The sequence below is a fragment of the Pezoporus occidentalis genome, unplaced genomic scaffold, assembly GCF_034315485.1.
Source record: "Pezoporus occidentalis ecotype Australia unplaced genomic scaffold, CSIRO_AGI_Poc_V1 ctg86, whole genome shotgun sequence".
NCBI lineage: Eukaryota > Metazoa > Chordata > Aves > Psittaciformes > Psittacidae > Pezoporus > Pezoporus occidentalis.
In genome coordinates, this window is record NW_026916220.1 from 8,425,856 (window position 1) to 8,442,797 (window position 16,942).

General features: G+C 42.1%; 1 protein-coding gene across 13 annotated transcripts in view; it reads left to right on the forward strand.

The window, feature by feature from the left end:
- The window catches only part of ELAVL2 (ELAV like RNA binding protein 2), a 100,086-nt gene that overhangs the window by 33,745 nt on the left and 49,399 nt on the right, over positions 1-16,942 (forward strand). For 6 of the 13 annotated variants that reach the window (XM_062604355.1, XM_062604356.1, XM_062604348.1 and 3 more), the window contains exons 2-3: positions 10,657-10,747; positions 13,127-13,367. In XM_062604355.1, the coding sequence (XP_062460339.1) occupies positions 10,676-10,747; positions 13,127-13,367 (313 nt within the window). In that variant the 5' untranslated portion in view covers positions 10,657-10,675. The remainder of the gene's footprint in view (positions 1-10,656; positions 10,748-13,126; positions 13,368-16,942) is intronic. The other 7 variants (XM_062604357.1, XM_062604358.1, XM_062604349.1 and 4 more) reach the window with 3 other exon arrangements.

Sequence of the window (16,942 nt, forward strand, 5' to 3'; positions counted from 1 at the left end):
GCAGCTGCTTGCTCGCTACCCCTACTTCTTCCACCCCTGCTCCCAGAAGGAGGGGAGGAGGATTGAAAGAATGTAGCTCCCATGGGTTGCAAGAAGAACAGTCCAGTAACTAAGTTATAACACAAACCACTGCTGCCACCACCAATGATAATAATGATAGGGGAAATAACAAGGGAAGAGAATACAACTGCTCACCACCTGTTGACCAGTACCCAGCCTGATCTGAGCAGTGATCTAGTCCTTCTGGGTAACTCCCCCTAGTTCATATACTCAGCATTATGTGCTGTGGTATGGGATACCCCTCTGGTTAGTTTGGGCCAGGTATCCTGTCTGTGCTTCCTCCTGCCTTCCACTTCTCCCTGCAGAGCATGAGTCTCAAAAATGCTTGGTCAGAGTAAACATTACTTAGCAACAACTAAAACCACTGGTGTTATCAGTGCTGTTCCCAGGCTGAAAGTCAAAAACACAGCCCTGTACCAGCTACTAAGAAGGAGGAAAATGACTGCTACTGCTGAACCCAGGACACACTGTTAAAAAAAAAAAAACAACCAAAACAAAACCTAAACGAACTGTGCTGCTCAAGTCAGTTGGTGCCACCAAATCCCTACTTTTTTTTTTGCTTTTTGTGATACTTGAAGCCTTTCAGCAATGAGGAAAGGCAGGTATTTAGTGTTTGAATAGTGTTTAAGATCTGTAACGTGTGAATCTAGGTCATTGAAGCAGTTCTGGACAATGTCATGTGCTGGACTCTTCTGGTAGTTTGCTTGCTGTCATACCTGCTGTAATGCTGAGTTCATGGTGCCTCTTGCTCTGTCTTGCCAGTTGAGCTATTATCTTAGTAAAGATCTTTTCTTCCCAGAAGGCTTAATGGAAGGATTAATTTTCCTATGCAAAAATTACTTAGTTGCATCTGTATGTAATGGTGCATGCTTCAGTTTGGTTCGAATACTTTGTACTGCACATAAGCTTTGGTTGTAAAAAAGGATGCTGTGCCACAGCTGGCTGTCAGGCCACTGGTGATCTGGGCTAATGGAGGCATATCAGTACATAGGCTTTGTCTTTGACACATCAGTGTCACGGCCTTACACTGCTTTGGAGGGACATGTAAGGAAGGGTATGGAGGAAGGGGGAGGCATGGAGGCTGCTGGTTTTTGACTTTCAGCTGCTTGGGCTTTCTCCCTCTGTGGGATTAAGGGTGTCAGTTGCTTAGCTAAGTAGCTGTGTACATGAGGGTTTAAAAGATAGGGATATTCAGTCATGTAGCTTCCTTGCCTACTCAACACTTATGATACGTTACTGTCGGAGAACAAAAACTTCCCTCAAGGGAGGACATCAAGGGAATTTGTCCTGCAGTTTCAAGGGTAGGGCTATGATGGAGATACCAAGTTCTCAAAATCTGGGCACTTAAGTCTGCTGAGGCATGCCACTTGCAGAGTGTCTGTAATACTAGTGGGTTTTGGGCCCAACCATCTCTCCAGTTTACCAGGGAGCTGTGAGCAAGAGTAGTGCTGCTATGGAAAAAAAGCAGCAGAGCAAAAGTGTTCCTGGTCTGTTCTTTGTGCTGATGAAAGCTAGGTGCATGAGGGACAAAACTTTTCAGCTGTGCTCTTTAGGGAGAGGAATGGGAGAGTAAATGTAGTGGGAGGCCTTGAAGTTGACACCTGCTTTCTTGATTGGGAAGAAGCTGTCTTTCTGACTTTAGGCATCTCTTCAGAGTCAGGCTAACCTGGTTTACCTCTTTTTCCTGGTTATTGGTTAACCTTCAGCTTTTGAATTTTCCAGTGGGGCAGAAGGATGTAACTGCAGTGTGAAGGGCAGGGGGGGGAATTTACACAGTCCTCCTGGGGTAGTGAGGTAAATACTGAAAAATTGAAGTATGCATCATAGTTCAAGTAGAGCAGGTGCTGTATGTCTGAAAGTGGATGTTGACTTTAAAACCTTCAAGCTATTAAGATGCTGTATTTGAAGAGTCCTCAAGTTGTCTTCTTTCACCCCATTGAATCTGTTTTCTGTTATCCTCGGTAGGCTCAAGAGGACTGCAATGTGTAAGGCTGAAGGGAAGTGTCTGCAGTAAGATACTGTTATTTTTTTCAGGCTACATATGCATTTTGACTGAATTGTATCAGCTTGGAGAGCACTTTGCTAGAAGGCTGAGAGCTCACAGGTGAGCCTGGGACAGCATGCACAAGTGTTTAAAAGAGTAAGAGCAAAAGTTGTAGTTGGCAAGGTTTTGTGAATGGTAGGGTACAGTTGAAAAGCCTAAGTATATCCTTTCTGTTACAGTCTCAGTTGAAGTATTGATCAAGTCTGGTATTGTTTGCATCTCATTTGAAGCTTGCTATTTGTTTGAGGTCTGATCACACCAGTGCCTGTTTCTGGTCATTGACAGTTTTGGTGAAACTGTTGGTGAATATTTGCAATGTGTTTAGACAGGCCAACTTGACATTTAGCTATGATTTTAAAATACAACAAAATTATTTCCTCTTTTTAAAATGAAATAGGATATTGAAAAGGAAGAATACAGTTTTGTGCTGAGCTCTTTCGTTCTGAGCATAATCTAATTAATGTTGCATTTTGATTCTCCCTTGCTCTGGGAGTAAGTCGTTACATTGGTAGAAGTAGTTATGTGTCCTGAATAATTAGGAACTTAAAAAATGGATTTACTTTATTAGAGTCTTACATGAACTCATTATTTAATAGAATATAGATGTTTTTCTTTAAATGACTACTAGAGTAAATATTTCTAGTTTTTCTAAAATAAGTTAGATTAACCTGTTTATTTCCCTCCTTTCACCCCAGTTGTTAAGATAGGAATTGCAGTCAGGCAGAGGAGCTCCTGCATGGTCTCTAGATTACTCTCATTGTCAAATAACGTCCTCATCTTGTTTTACATACATTATTTTTTTCAGAACTGCTTGCAAGTCATAATGCTGGCTCCTTTCCTAATGCACTGGTAGTGTTAGTGTGGTGGTTTTTTAGAGCATCCCGTGATTCTTAAGTTTTTTTGTCAGGAATGCTAAGAGTTTCCAAAAGCATTGCATGCTGTGTGGAGATATTTTTCATCTGCATATATATTTTAGCATTCCCTATACATTTTTACATTCAGTATATAAGTTGCACCTTCTTCCTTGTGTTTTTTCAGTGCAGTAACCAGCATTATGAAGCTTTTCTGCTGATAGCAAAATCTGTGCTTTGTGGCCAAGTGGAAAAACAATAATACTTTTTACAGTACTGATGGCTGTTTTTTGTGCAGCTGTCTGCAGCTGTCTGCTTGTCTTCTCACTGCCTTTCTGGAGTGGGGAAGTCTGTCCTGCTTCTACATCCTTTCTGAAAGCTTTTGTGTATTAACTTTTGCAGCACTGATAGCATGGTTAAATTAAACTGTTAATATCCCATATGACTTTCCACACCTATCTTCCATCTCCACTCACTTTCTCATGATGCCTTTGTGTGTTAGAAGTGCTAAGTGGTATTAGTTAAGTGATTCATATGAGAGCCAGTATGGAAAGATTTTTTCCTTCTAACCTGCCACCTTAAAAGAGATTATGTTGGTTGGGTTTATTGTTTCATAGTACTTCTGCTTTCTGGTCTTAGGGTTGCCTGTGTTTACATTAGTATCTTTGAAAATTTTGAGACCACCTTATCACAAGTTAATTTGAAGTTCTCTGTGACTGTTTCCTCCTTTGATCTCTATTGTATAACAGGTTTTCCTCATAACTTTGCATAAATCAAGAGATACTTTACTGGTTGGGTCTCCTGGGCTGAGCAAGTTAACTCCTGGAGCAGTACCCTAATTTAGTTTGCGCTACAGATGACTAACTTTCTTTTTTCCCAGTAGTGTAATGCAGGGAATAACACAAATGAATGGACATGCAGCTGGGGAGGGCTCTAATGGAGAAATGTTGGTTTATACTGTTTTAAAATAACTGAAAACACAGGCTAAGGAGTTAGCACTATTTGTGCAGGCTCACCAGGCACAATATGAGCTGTTAACATGTGGTCATAAGGGTAACCATCAAGCTCTCTCTTGACAACTGTCCTTCCTACAGGGAAACTGAACATGAATAGTGTTTCATTCTGACAAGCAAGGTGAATGACTGTAGAGATGTCCTCCGGCCTGTAGGTGCCTTTACCCATGAAGAAGTTTGGGATGTTCTAGTAGCCTGTATGGCAGTTTTTGCATATGCTGGGTGCAGCAGCCTGCACTGTCTTTTGTTGTACAGAGCTCTTTCAAGTATGCATGAAATAAGACACTGCATTCATGCAGGTGCAAGTTACTTGACTGTTTGAAGAGTGAGCCCTTCAAATTAACAGGCTAGTAAAGATAATGCTTCCTCTTTACTGATTTTTAGGAATTGAGGCTGTTCAAAGTACAAATAATTGTGCACTTCAATTTATTTTTTTAATGAGTTCTGTTTTTTAAAGCAAAGTTGAGTATCTAGGTTATGTCAGGGCTATTGCCTTTCACAGAGCTCTCAAAAAACAGTTTTGTTTTTTTTTTTTCTTCTTGTCGTGGTTTAAACCCAGTCAGGTAATTCGTTCGCTCACTTCCCCCCCTTTTCTTGCCCTCCCCCTGCTCTCGGAGGGATGGAGAGGAGAATCGAAAAGAATGCAACTCCCACGGGTTGAGATAAGAACAGTTTAGTAACTAAGGTATAACACAAATCACTACTGCTACCACCAATGATAATAATGATAAAGGAAATAACAAGGGAAGAGAATACATCATCTCACCACCAGCCGACCGATAACTCGCCCCCCCAGCCCGACCAAGCTCCGACCGATACCTCCTCCAACCCCTCAGTCTCCCAGCCCTTCCGGCTAACTCCCAGTTACATCCTGGGCATGACGTGCTGTGGTATGGAATACCTCTTTGGTCAGTTTGGGTCAGGTGTCCTGTCTCTGCTTCCTCCCGGCTTCCCCTCTTCCCTGGCAGAGCATGAGGCTCACAAAGTCCTTGGCCAAACCAAAACATCGCTTGTTATCATCTCTGTTCCCGAGCTGAAAGTCAAAACACTGCACTGCACCAGCTACCAAGAAGGGGAAAAATGACTGCTACTGCTGAACCCAGGACATTATCCACCCCTTATTCCATACCATTCACGTCATGCTCAGATCCCACATTTTCAATACACCCATCACTCCACTCTTATCTAAGTGCATGGACTATAAAGCTATATCCCTATAAAGCTGCTGAGTCCATCTGGTCCATGATGTCAGGCTCCATCTCTTGTAACAGTCTTCCAGAGCAGGAGAGACTGTGTGCAGTGTTCACACTCGTGAATAACCTGGGCAATAGTGTCCATTGCTAAATCCACCCCTCGATCATGAGTCCATCTCTATGTTGCATCTCTGCTCTGATGGCCTGAAGTGCCATGGGCCCACCAGGCTTAAAATAATTCACTGTCCCCTTAAGCAGTTTCTGCAGCTTGTTGCTGGGGACTCCATACAGCTGCCTTCCATCTCCGACGCTTCCAAAGCACTGGAGGGGCCCAGTGGACTAGATACTTGCCCATACTGTCCCACACACCCTGCCACTCATGACTGTCCAGCCTTGGGGAAAACCTCTTGGTCCCCCTATATCGTCATCTAACCCCAGACAAGACCCAAACCTGACTCTGCTTAACTTTTGAGATCAGACAAAATGGTTGTGGGTAGAACACAGTCTGTGTGTGTGCCAACATGCTGATCCCCATCACAATCAGCAGGCAGGTCCCAAGGACACCCAAAGGCCATTCAAAACCTTCAGAACTCTCAGTTGATGCTGCTGTGCTTGTCACTGGGGCTGGTGTAGCTGCTGTACTTGTCGGCTCTCCCACCGCCAGCTTCTCTTTTCCCGAGTCCAGCTCTTCCTCCCCTGCCTTGCTGGGAAATGCTGCGTGGTCTCCTGCGTCCTCCTGGGGCTCGGCGGGCGGCTTCCGGGAAACGCTCTCGGCCGTCGCGGGGCTGGGCTCGGCCGCGGGGCTCGGCTCGGCCGCCTTCTCCCACTGCTCGGCAGCCGCTTCCTTCCTCTCCTCGACCGCTCCGGCCTCCCCCACCGGCCGCTGTCCCCTCGCGGCCTCCGGCTCCGCTCCCGCCGCCGCTTGGTCCCCGGGGCCGCTCTCCCGGGCCGGTTCGGCTGCCGCCGGCTCCCGGGGCCGCTCCCCCTCGGCTCCCCGCAGCCTCACGAAGATGGAGAGTAGGGTGAGGGCCAGGGCGGTGAAGAGCAGCCGGACGGCCAGGTACAAGTCCACGGCCACGTCCGTCCCGCCCTGCTGCTGGAGCCCGCCCGTATTACAAGCCATTGCCATAAAGCACAGTGAGACAAGAACCTTAGCCCAGGCCCCATACTTGATAAACACTATCACAGCAAATACCGGCTCTACGTAAGTTACAACATTCTGAAGCTGTGAGATCAACAAGAACAACTCTGAGAGCCAATAAATCAGCATTGTGACGAGCTACTATTAATCCAGTCAGATCTGTCGTTATCTCAACCCCTGGATGCCCCACGTTGGGCGCCAAAAGGAACTGTCGTGGTTTAAACCCAGTCAGGTAATTCGTTCGCTCACTTCCCCCCCTTTTCTTGCCCTCCCCCTGCTCTCGGAGGGATGGAGAGGAGAATCGAAAAGAATGCAACTCCCACGGGTTGAGATAAGAACAGTTTAGTAACTAAGGTATAACACAAATCACTACTGCTACCACCAATGATAATAATGATAAAGGAAATAACAAGGGAAGAGAATACATCATCTCACCACCAGCCGACCGATAACTCGCCCCCCCAGCCCGACCAAGCTCCGACCGATACCTCCTCCAACCCCTCAGTCTCCCAGCCCTTCCGGCTTACTCCCAGTTACATCCTGGGCATGACGTGCTGTGGTATGGAATACCTCTTTGGTCAGTTTGGGTCAGGTGTCCTGTCTCTGCTTCCTCCTGGCTTCCCCTCTTCCCTGGCAGAGCATGAGGCTCACAAAGTCCTTGGCCAAACCAAAACATCGCTTGTTATCATCTCTGTTCCCGAGCTGAAAGTCAAAACACTGCACTGCACCAGCTACCAAGAAGGGGAAAAATGACTGCTACTGCTGAACCCAGGACACTTCTATTTAAGATGTTTAGCAGCACTCATCACAGATGACAGACAGCTTACCCTTGCTAAACTACATTCATTACTCTTGTGAGTCAAAGTAGGTGGCATAAATCCTCTAAAACACACTAGGTATTTAAATAAAAAAAACCTCCCCCCCCCCAAAAAAAACCCAAACAAACAAAACGACACGAAAAACCAAAACAACACAACCCCCCCCAACTGCATGACGAACTGAGACTAAAGTTCTGGTTTAGACTTTTCATATCTGGAAGATATGACAGTCACTGTACATGTCCATGAGGAAAGAAACATGTAACATCTGCTTACCTAAATAGCAATTTGTGACAGTTGCTCTGTGCTTCCATTGCACTGTCCCTAAGTAAGAGGCAAGATGGCAAATGCTGTATTCTAAAGCATGATCTGAAGATCTCCTGGTATAATGCTTCTTCAGGAGCATCTGTGGGAGCATGTGTAGCATCTCAGGATTTTATCGAGAGCATTCTATCACCTGTGACCCTTGAGACTGGAGGCATTTCATGGTGCAGCTTCAGTTGCCTCTGAACAGTAGTAGCCTGTTGGAGGAGTCAGATGTGTTTAATATTTGGTGTCTGGCTGCTTGAATTCAGGGTGCTGACTTTTTTTCTGTAATCACCTTCATGTAATAAATACATGTAATAATCAGGGTAGACATGTCTGCAGTGGTATTTTTTTGTGAGGCCTTTATAAATAGGATTTAATTCTGCATATAAAACTGATGTGAAATATTTTCTTTCCCTCTATGATGGGGATGCACAGCTATGAATCAAAAGAGGTAGTAGGCTTTGGCCAGAAGTGTGATGAATTAAAGATTTCTTTAGCATGTGCACCTGAGGTGGTAGGTGGTTGAAGGCTTTTCTGTGTTCACATCATCTTGGTTGTGCCACAGTTCAGCCTCAGCTTGCATTTTCAGCTGAGGATCACCAGTTGAGTATATGACATAGCAAAATACGTGTTTTGCAGGGAAAACTAGTAAAAGTACTGATTGTTTTGTTGGTCTAGTACTGCTTTATTTTCTAACACTTTCATAAAAATGAACTATTGATATAATTGGAACTGTGGGAAACTGATTGCATAAACCATATGGCTTTCTAACTCTTGATGTCTTTGGCCTTTAAAAACAAAGCTGTGCTAGGTGTACCTTACGACTTACATAAACTGCTGCTGGGAATCCCAGAAACCGGGATTCAGTGAAGGCCACTAGCAGTGTTTGAGAGTGTTTGGGTTTAAAATCTTGACTGTGCTTGGTGAATCAAAAGCAAGTTATTGACAGGGAGATGGATCCCATGTGCTGTGTGTTTATAAAGGGTAACACTCTGTTTGCTGAACTGATTAATTTCAGGTCTGGCTCCTGTCAGGACTGTAAAGAAAAAGCAGAGTTTCTAACTTCACTTAATTGTTCTCCTCTTAATCTGAATGTATTTTAAGATAAACTTAAATTTCTTGAACAGGCATAGAGCCCTGTTTCCTGAACTTACTGATTTAGGTTTTGAATGCAGTAACTGCTGAACTACTTTGATAATCCAAAGTGTAATACTGTCTCTGAAGCTAATAGTCAAAACTGTATTAGCTTTTTTTCATGGTAGTAGTGTCTCTTCAGGATTTTGGTATTTTACAACTTTTTTGAAAATTACAGCTCAAATTCTGTGTTAATGTACCATTTTAATTAAAGTGTTCAGACTGAAAACATTTTTAAGTTACGTTTGTTTTTCTTTGGTGTAGTTAGCTGACCTCTTTTGTTGGGTCAGGTAGAAGTGTAAATAAAAGGGTAAGAACTCTAGTTTTCCAAGTAAGATGTAAAAGACCAGTCTGTACAGCTTTGGAAGTAATAAAAATGGTAAAAGGATTGGTAGAGCAAAATCTGTTCTTGAGACATAATGTTGTGGTAGTGGTCTGGTATGAGGTGCCTTGTGGAACACTTCAGCGAAGATGGATGTTATGCAAGCTAGAGGTACTTCCTGGGACGTGCTTTTTTTGAGATGTGCTGTGATGTCTGTGCACAGTAAAGTCTATGTAGCAAGTACACTCAAGTCCTGTGCACACATGTAAACTGTCCTAGGGTTTTCAGTCTGCAGCCAGCGGCTCACAAGAAGCAAAAAATCTATTAGCTCATGCTGCTGGGCTGAGAGCCATAGTGATCCAAATACATCATCTTGCACAGGTAACTACTGTCTCTGTAGGGCAGAGAATTTTGTAAACTGCTACTTTAATGCAGTCTCATTAAAGCTTGTCTGGACTTGGAAGTAGTCAGTTGAGGCTTTCAGTTTTTCTTCATATAATGAACAGTTCATCACACATACTTGCCTGTGTACAATGGAGAGTGTATACTTCAGAAGTGAAAATGTTACTATTGGTTTTGGGTTGAAACCAGAGAGAATGGCTTTCAAGCTAGCACGTGAAACAAAAGTCTTAATATTTTTCCTAATGAAATGGTTAAGGGCCTTTATCAATCTAAGTTAAAAATAAAGACCAGACATGAAGTCAGCCAGCTATATTTACTGTGGTAGCAAACTGAAATGAAGACTAATTTGCACTAGTTTAAAACAGGCAAAGTTGTTTTGAAGTATGTGTTATAAACACTGAATGCAGTAGCCTTCTAAAATCTGAGTCCTTGTGATTTTTATAACGTTCAGACTTGCCTCATCTGCTAACCAGAGGCAAGCATCTCTTGTATTTACAGGGGTGTGAAGCTGTGACCGCAGTCAGGAGTCTCCCTATTTGTGCCATTGTGCTTATATTTAACATCTGGAATACTTGTAATCATCTGTAAATGGCTCATTAGCTTTTGTACTATCCTCCTAGCACTATTCAGTTCAAATACGAGTGGGTTTGAAATGATGTTTTATTTAAAAGCAGACAGTGTGCTTGGGGACAAAAATACCATTATAAAGAGCTATTTCTTGCATATTTTGCTTCAGTTACTCCATTTTTGAGAAATCATCTGCTGCCACTTATTGTGTACTCTTAAACACTTATTGCAAGGAAATTGTGGAATACTGTCTGTCAAGAATTTAACTATTTTTTTTTTAAAACCTAGAATTTTAAGAACAGATGGGATTCTTTAGCAAAGTAGTTCACTGTATATGTATTTTTCTTGTGGGCTGGGAAAGGCATATAAGGGGGGTTGGTTTTCAATGCTGCATGGTCATTTTGTGTGCTAATGGACTCATTGTGTTGGGGTTTTTTTGTGTGTTTTTTTTTTCTTTTTGTTGTTTTTTTTTTTTGTTTGTTTCCCCTCAGTCTTAAAGATTTAAAAAAATTTGTGGTGTAGTTCCTTTTAGGCATGGTGTGGTTCTAGAGGTAGTTTCCAGGGTAGATGCAGCGGTCACTAGACTGCAATATCTTTTTCTTAAAAATAAGCTTCTTATGTAAGAGAAATTACTTTAGAACTTAATTTGGAAAGATTAGATTGGAATTGCCTCAAATCCAATTAAGCCACACTGCATGGACGTGCTGGGAATATAAATGCAATTACTGTAAATTTGTACAAACTGATTTGTTGCATTATCTTGCTAATCTAACATATGGTACTTTTTGTGTCCATATTGCAGACGGCAACTCCAAACTAACATGGCAGTCAGACTGTGTGATGTGGCTTCTCTGCTTAGAAGTGGTTCGTGGGCAGCAGAGCCTTGGACTGGGGTGTGTGGGTCTTTTCTTAAATTCTGCAGGATACTTTTTAACAATGTTAATAGTGCTGAGGCCATACCAAACTCCTTAATCTTCCATTTGGAATGTTAACTCTTGTGTTAACTCTTGTTCTACACTTCATTATAGGCTGTCGGTTGTGTCCCTAATCTGTGAGAGCCTGGAGCACACTGGTGTATCATGACAACTTTTTTATATAATATGGTGATATCCTGTAGAACTTACACTGCAGTGACTTGCCTTTTTTCTAATGTCAATTAGATTGCAGTATGAACTCAAATCACTCGGTGGATGATTAAGAGTAGTATTGTACTAAAATGGTTTTGGTATGGTCTGAATACTAAATAGCAATAATGTAAAAAACCCCTGTATACTGTTATTTGTGATTGCTATTTTAAAAGTATATTTACAAATCTTGCTCTAAGAAATTGTTTGAAAACTGTAAATTTATCTCAAACTGTTTTTCTGGGTGGAAAATATTTAGTAACTGCTGATGTGCTTTGTGTTTTATGAACGGTTGTATTCAACTTACCTATGGAATATGCATTATTTGTAAAACATACTAGTTTGTTCAGAGCAGATGGTTCTATAGCTGAGAAATGCTGTAATTTCAGCACACACAGGCTACTGCACCTGTTCCCTTGAATATTGGCATAGACTCTCATTCTTGCCACCTGAACACAGAAACAAATGTGCAGTTAAGTGAGGATTGTTTGTTGTCCTTGCTAAATCCTGCTAATTTTGATCAATGAACACTTCAAATTTGAGAGAGAGAGGGTGCGAAAAGCAATTCTAGAGAGCCTCAGTCAGAGCACAGCATTTGTGGCTACTAGCTCTGCCAGATATACTAGTGTTTTGAAAAGTAATTTTATCTTAATTAGGATCATCTACTTTCTCATCGTCTCAGCAGACTTGTTTTATCAGTGCCAGAAGCAGGTTACCACTTGGAGTTTGTCACAGAGGAACTGTTGTTCCAGTTCCTAGCTCCTCAGGAAAACTAGATCAGATTTTTATATGAAATGTTCTTAATAGATGCATCTTCCCTTTCTTGTGTTGTGCTGAAGTAACATCTTGGAAAATACTTCTGTACGCAAAACATATAAGTGTGTTCACAGGAATGTCTGAATTGTAGTTTAAAGACAGTCAGTTTAGCTTCTTGTATATTTCTAGGAAATTTAAATGTACGTTCCTTGAGTACAGCTGACCTAAGCAGGGTATACTGCTTTGAACAGGACACTTAAACTCCAGAGGTCCTTGACATTTCACTGTGATATTACAGTAGGCTTTGTGTGAGAAGTCCTCCTAGAAATTTCAGTATGAGGTTTAATTTCGGTGACTGCTGGATATTTTTAGTGAACTTCTTGCAGAGTCGTGCTTCTATGTTGAAATGTTTATTACTGGAAAATTAATTTATAGAATTTCCTGCTGGATGTTGTGTTACGTGGCTGGTCTCAGACAGGGTAGGTAGGCTGACCAAGGCCTGGGTATTAGTCTGCAATTAAAAATCCATTTAATTATCAACTGTTACCATTCAGTGACTGACTGAGATGGCAGTGGTATACTGTGGGCAAATCCTAACAGTTCTCCAAGTGATTGCTACTGTATCTGCTAATCATATAGTCAGTTACTTTGGGGTGAAACATGATAGTTCCTGGAGTGGTGATCACTCTCTTATTTTGATGTATAAAAGTAGCTCAAGTTAAAGTATCAAATATTTAACTTTTTTCAGGGTGCAGGTGGAGGGAAGACGTGAGAACCAGGGATTGTTAGTTTAACCAAAAGCATTTAGAAACCTAATTACAATCTTTGGTGACAGAAGGTTGACCTAGAGGTTACCAAGGAGGAGTTTTTCTATCCCAGCACATCCATATATCTCCAGGTCCCTTTCGATTGCTAATTTTTGTGCTTTTGCGTTCTGCTATTGCTTATGAGAAATAGGCTTAGGATACAGTTAACACCCACCTCTTCTTGAAAATAACCAAATGCTGTAACTTTAAAAGCTATATTTCATATAATTTCAGTTACTAGTTGTAAGTTAATAGAACTGTTTATCCTTGCAACAGACCAGTTCTGCTTGGTAACTAGAAAGGCTGTGATGCTGCTAAATGTAGGGAATGCAGGTTGATGAAAACTAAGCTTTGACTGCTGACTTCATTAAGAAGGATCCTAGAAAGTTTTGTGGCAATTTTATTTGCCTGTAAGCTTTTTGAAGTATTGCTTTGCCTTAGTTAAAAATCCTTCTGTATTAGTAGAGCCTTTTGCATTATAGAGGCAGAATATGGCCTTGCCTAGTGACAGGTACTGCAGATTCTTGTCTGAACTTTCCTAATAGATGGTGAAATATGAATTTTGATCTTGTTTTCTGTTTTTCAGCAGGTAATTGCTGCCATGGAAACACAACTGTCTAATGGACCAACTTGCAATAGCACAACCCATGGTTCAACCACCATAAACAACTGCTCATCACCAGTTGATTCTGGGAATGCAGAAGACAGCAAGACCAATTTAATAGTCAACTACCTTCCACAAAACATGACACAAGAGGAACTGAAGAGCCTCTTTGGCAGCATTGGTGAGATAGAATCCTGCAAGCTTGTCAGGGACAAAATAACAGGTATGTTCATTTTGGAATTTTCTGTATCTTCATTTTCGAAGCTGTGAGCTGTCAAATGGTGTTTTGCACTTAAATCATGGAATAAAGGCAGAAGAAAGTAATGCTGGTGTTGCTAGCTGGAAGGAACTTAAGTTCATTATGTAGATTCTGCACCCCAAAATTGTGTTTGCAGTTAATCAGGTTTGTTTGAGTACTGTAAATGCTAACAGGGTATTTAAATCTTATGAGCTTTGGAGTTTTTGAAGAAAAGATTTGGAGTAATGATTTCCTTAGTCCTAGTTGATGCAAAACTTCCTTTTGCACAGATGTAGGTAATTAAACTTGTACCATGTGAAGAGGGCAGACTACCTTACTTTGTAGGCAAAGCTGCTTTTGTATTGCAGCATTTCAGCTGCTTTCTTGAGGATGATTACTTGAATCAGTATAGTGTAAGCATGAACTACATTATGATGTATTAGTACTTTATTTTAGCAATAGCTGGTGCGTGCAGGTTGACTATATTAGACCAGATTTTACGTTTTGAAAGAACTACCAGATGGATGCCAGCACTTTAAAACAAGAATAAAAGGATGACTGGCAAATTTCAATTTCTCATCTCCATTTTTCAACTCCAAGACTTCTCAAAAAACATTGATGTACCAGTTGCGTCAACATATTATTGGGTTTGTTCAGAAATGTTGACTTCAGTACTTGATTTCCTGGCTTTTCCCCCCTCCACTCCAAAGTCTTCAAATATCCAGCTTTCAGGAACACAATTTTAGCTTGCAGTTCTGAGACTGCAAGAATTTTTTTTTTTAAAGTCTTGATCTTTTCTACTGAGTATTGTACTCACAGTTTGTTAATTTGAAAGTGAATTCCCCCAAACAAGGGCATTCTGCCTGAAGAGTAAGACTTACCAAAGATGGTGGCCAAAATATACACCTTTGTTTTGACAAATGCACTAGGCCATGCTTCATGGCAGTTCCTCATTTCAGTCAGTGATTGTGACAATTTACTGTCCCAGAGCTAGAGACCATTTAGGGGCACAAAATGAGTCAAGCGAAGAGCCTGCTTAAAGCCCAACACTGTTCTTTTGGCCTCCTTATTGAATAGTCTCTGGCTGACTTCCATGCTTATGAAGGAAGGCTGCTTTGCCTGCCCTTTCAATCTGAATGACCAGCACTTTTTCCTATAGCAGGTGGCTTGCTTTTAAGCTGTTAGGTACTGGAATGGTTAAATCTGAAGTACTGTGCTTCAGCATGGTATCTTTGGCCACTGAAAGCACTGATTTTGTTCCGTTGGGCTCTACTGAACTTACTGTCTTGGTAATCTCTGCTCTTTCACTGAACGCGAACAGTACTGAATGTGCTTTGGGGCACCAGGGGAACTAGACTCTGCTGATGCCACATCTTGCTGTCTTCAGCTGAAGGCTGGTTGATGCAGAAAAGAAGTCTGCCTTCTCTTTAGGTAATGACCTCTGTGCTTTGAAACAAAAGGTCTTTTACTTTGCACTATGGGAACAAAAGGTCAGGAAATAGCTAAGAGGTAACAGGTGCTTCATCAGTTAGTGGGATGGCTATACAAAGCATTTATCTGTCTTGCAGACCTGAGTTAATATGTTTAGCATTCCTTATATTGGGGACATCAATATGATGGATGGACCACTCGGTGGATAAAGAACTGGCTGTATGGCCACACACAAAGAGTTGTGGTCAATAGCTCAGTGTCTGGCTGGAGACCGGTAACAGGTGGCATCCCTCAGGGGTCGGTGTTTGGGATCAGTCTTGTTTAACATCTTAATCGATGACGTGGACAGTGGGATTGAGTGCGCCCTCAGCAAGTTTCCCAATGACACCAAGCTGTGTGTTTCGGTTGATATGCTGGAGGGAAGGAATGCCATCCAGGGGGACCTCGACATGCTTGTGGGGTGGGCTGATGCCAACCTCATGAAGTTTAACCATGCCAAGTGCAAGGTCCTACACTTGGGTCAGAGCAATTCCAGGCACAGCTACAGGTTGGGCAGAGAAGAGATTCAGAGCAGCCCTGTGGAGAAGGACTTGGGGGTGCTGGTCGATGAGAAAATGAGCATGAGCCGGCAGTGTGCGCTTGCAGCCCAGAAAGCCAACCGTATTCTGGGCTGCATCAAAAGGAGCGTGGCCAGCAGGTCGAAGGAGGTGATCCTGCCCCTCTGCTCGGCTCTCGTGAGACCTCAGCTGGAGTATTGTGTGCAGTTCTGGTGTCCTCAACATAAAAAGGACATGGAACTGTTGGAACAAGTCCAGAGAAGGGCCAGGAGGATGATCAGGGGACTGGAGCACCTCCCATATGAAGATAGGCTGAGAGAGTTCGGGCTGTTGAGCCTGGAGAAGAGAAGGCTGGGTGGAGACCTCATAGCAGCTTTCCAGTAGCTGAAGGGGGCCTATAGGGATGCTAGGGAGGGACTCTTCATTAGGGACTGTAGTGACAGAACAAGGGGTAACGGGTTAGAACTTAAACAGGGGAAGTTTAGATTGGATATAAGGAGGAAATCTTTTCCTGTTAGTGTGGTGAGGCAGTGGAATGGGTTGCCCAGGGAAGTTGTGAATGCTCCATCCCTGCCAGTGTTCAAGAGCAGGTTGGACGAAGCCTTGGGTGAGATGGTTTAGTGTGAGGTGTCCCTGCCCATGGCAGGGGGGTTGGAACTAGATGATCTTAAGGTCCTTTCCAACCTTAACTGTTCTATGATTCTATATAAAGGATTGCATGCTTTTTCCAGTTAAAATATGCAATTCTGCAGATACACAGAAGTGATCCTCAAGTTCTTAATAATCGATGTGGAAATTGCCTGCATATATACATGATAGTTTTGATGTTTTATGTGCTAGAAGCTCACATTGCTTCTGCGTAGTGTCTAAAGACTCCTTCCCCAGGAATAAAATGAAGCAAGACAATGGAAGAACTTACTTGAAGATGTGATGTATTCTGTATAGCATGAAGTGGTGCCTAAGAAGAATCCCGACTTTTAATTGTGCTCTTAGTGGAAGAGGACAACCAGTGTTGGAGTGGAGATAGAATTGGTGTTTCCGCTTTATCAGAGAGCGGCTCCTCAGCTCTGAGGCATACATTCAGCTGCCAGCAAAAACACTGCCTCAGCCTTTATTCAGAAGGTTTTAGTATAAATGAGAAATGTAGCATCTGACCTTACAACTATATTTTTATTTCTGGTTTAGGTAGTTTGGAGCAAGATTACATAGTGTTTTGTGGACACTGGAGAGAGAATGCTCTAGTTCCAGTCTTGTTCTTACTCATTTTCAGGTTTTCTACAGGGAGTTCTTGAAAAGCAAATTTTTCCTTTTATTTCTACAAATCAGAACAGGGATTGTTACTAAGTTTCTGTGAAGTAAGATTTAGCATGAATTGCATAATTATATTCATTTAATTCCTGTTAAAACAGTAATTATTGGTTAAGTGAAATCTCATGAGTATTAGGTACCTGGTAATACCTCTACACTCCCCTGAACTTTTCAGTGAAAGCTGAAATGGACTTTCATAAAGGCTAAACTGCAAATGAAATTTGTTAAGGGGGGAAAGCATAGGTCTGCCTTTGACTTTGTTTA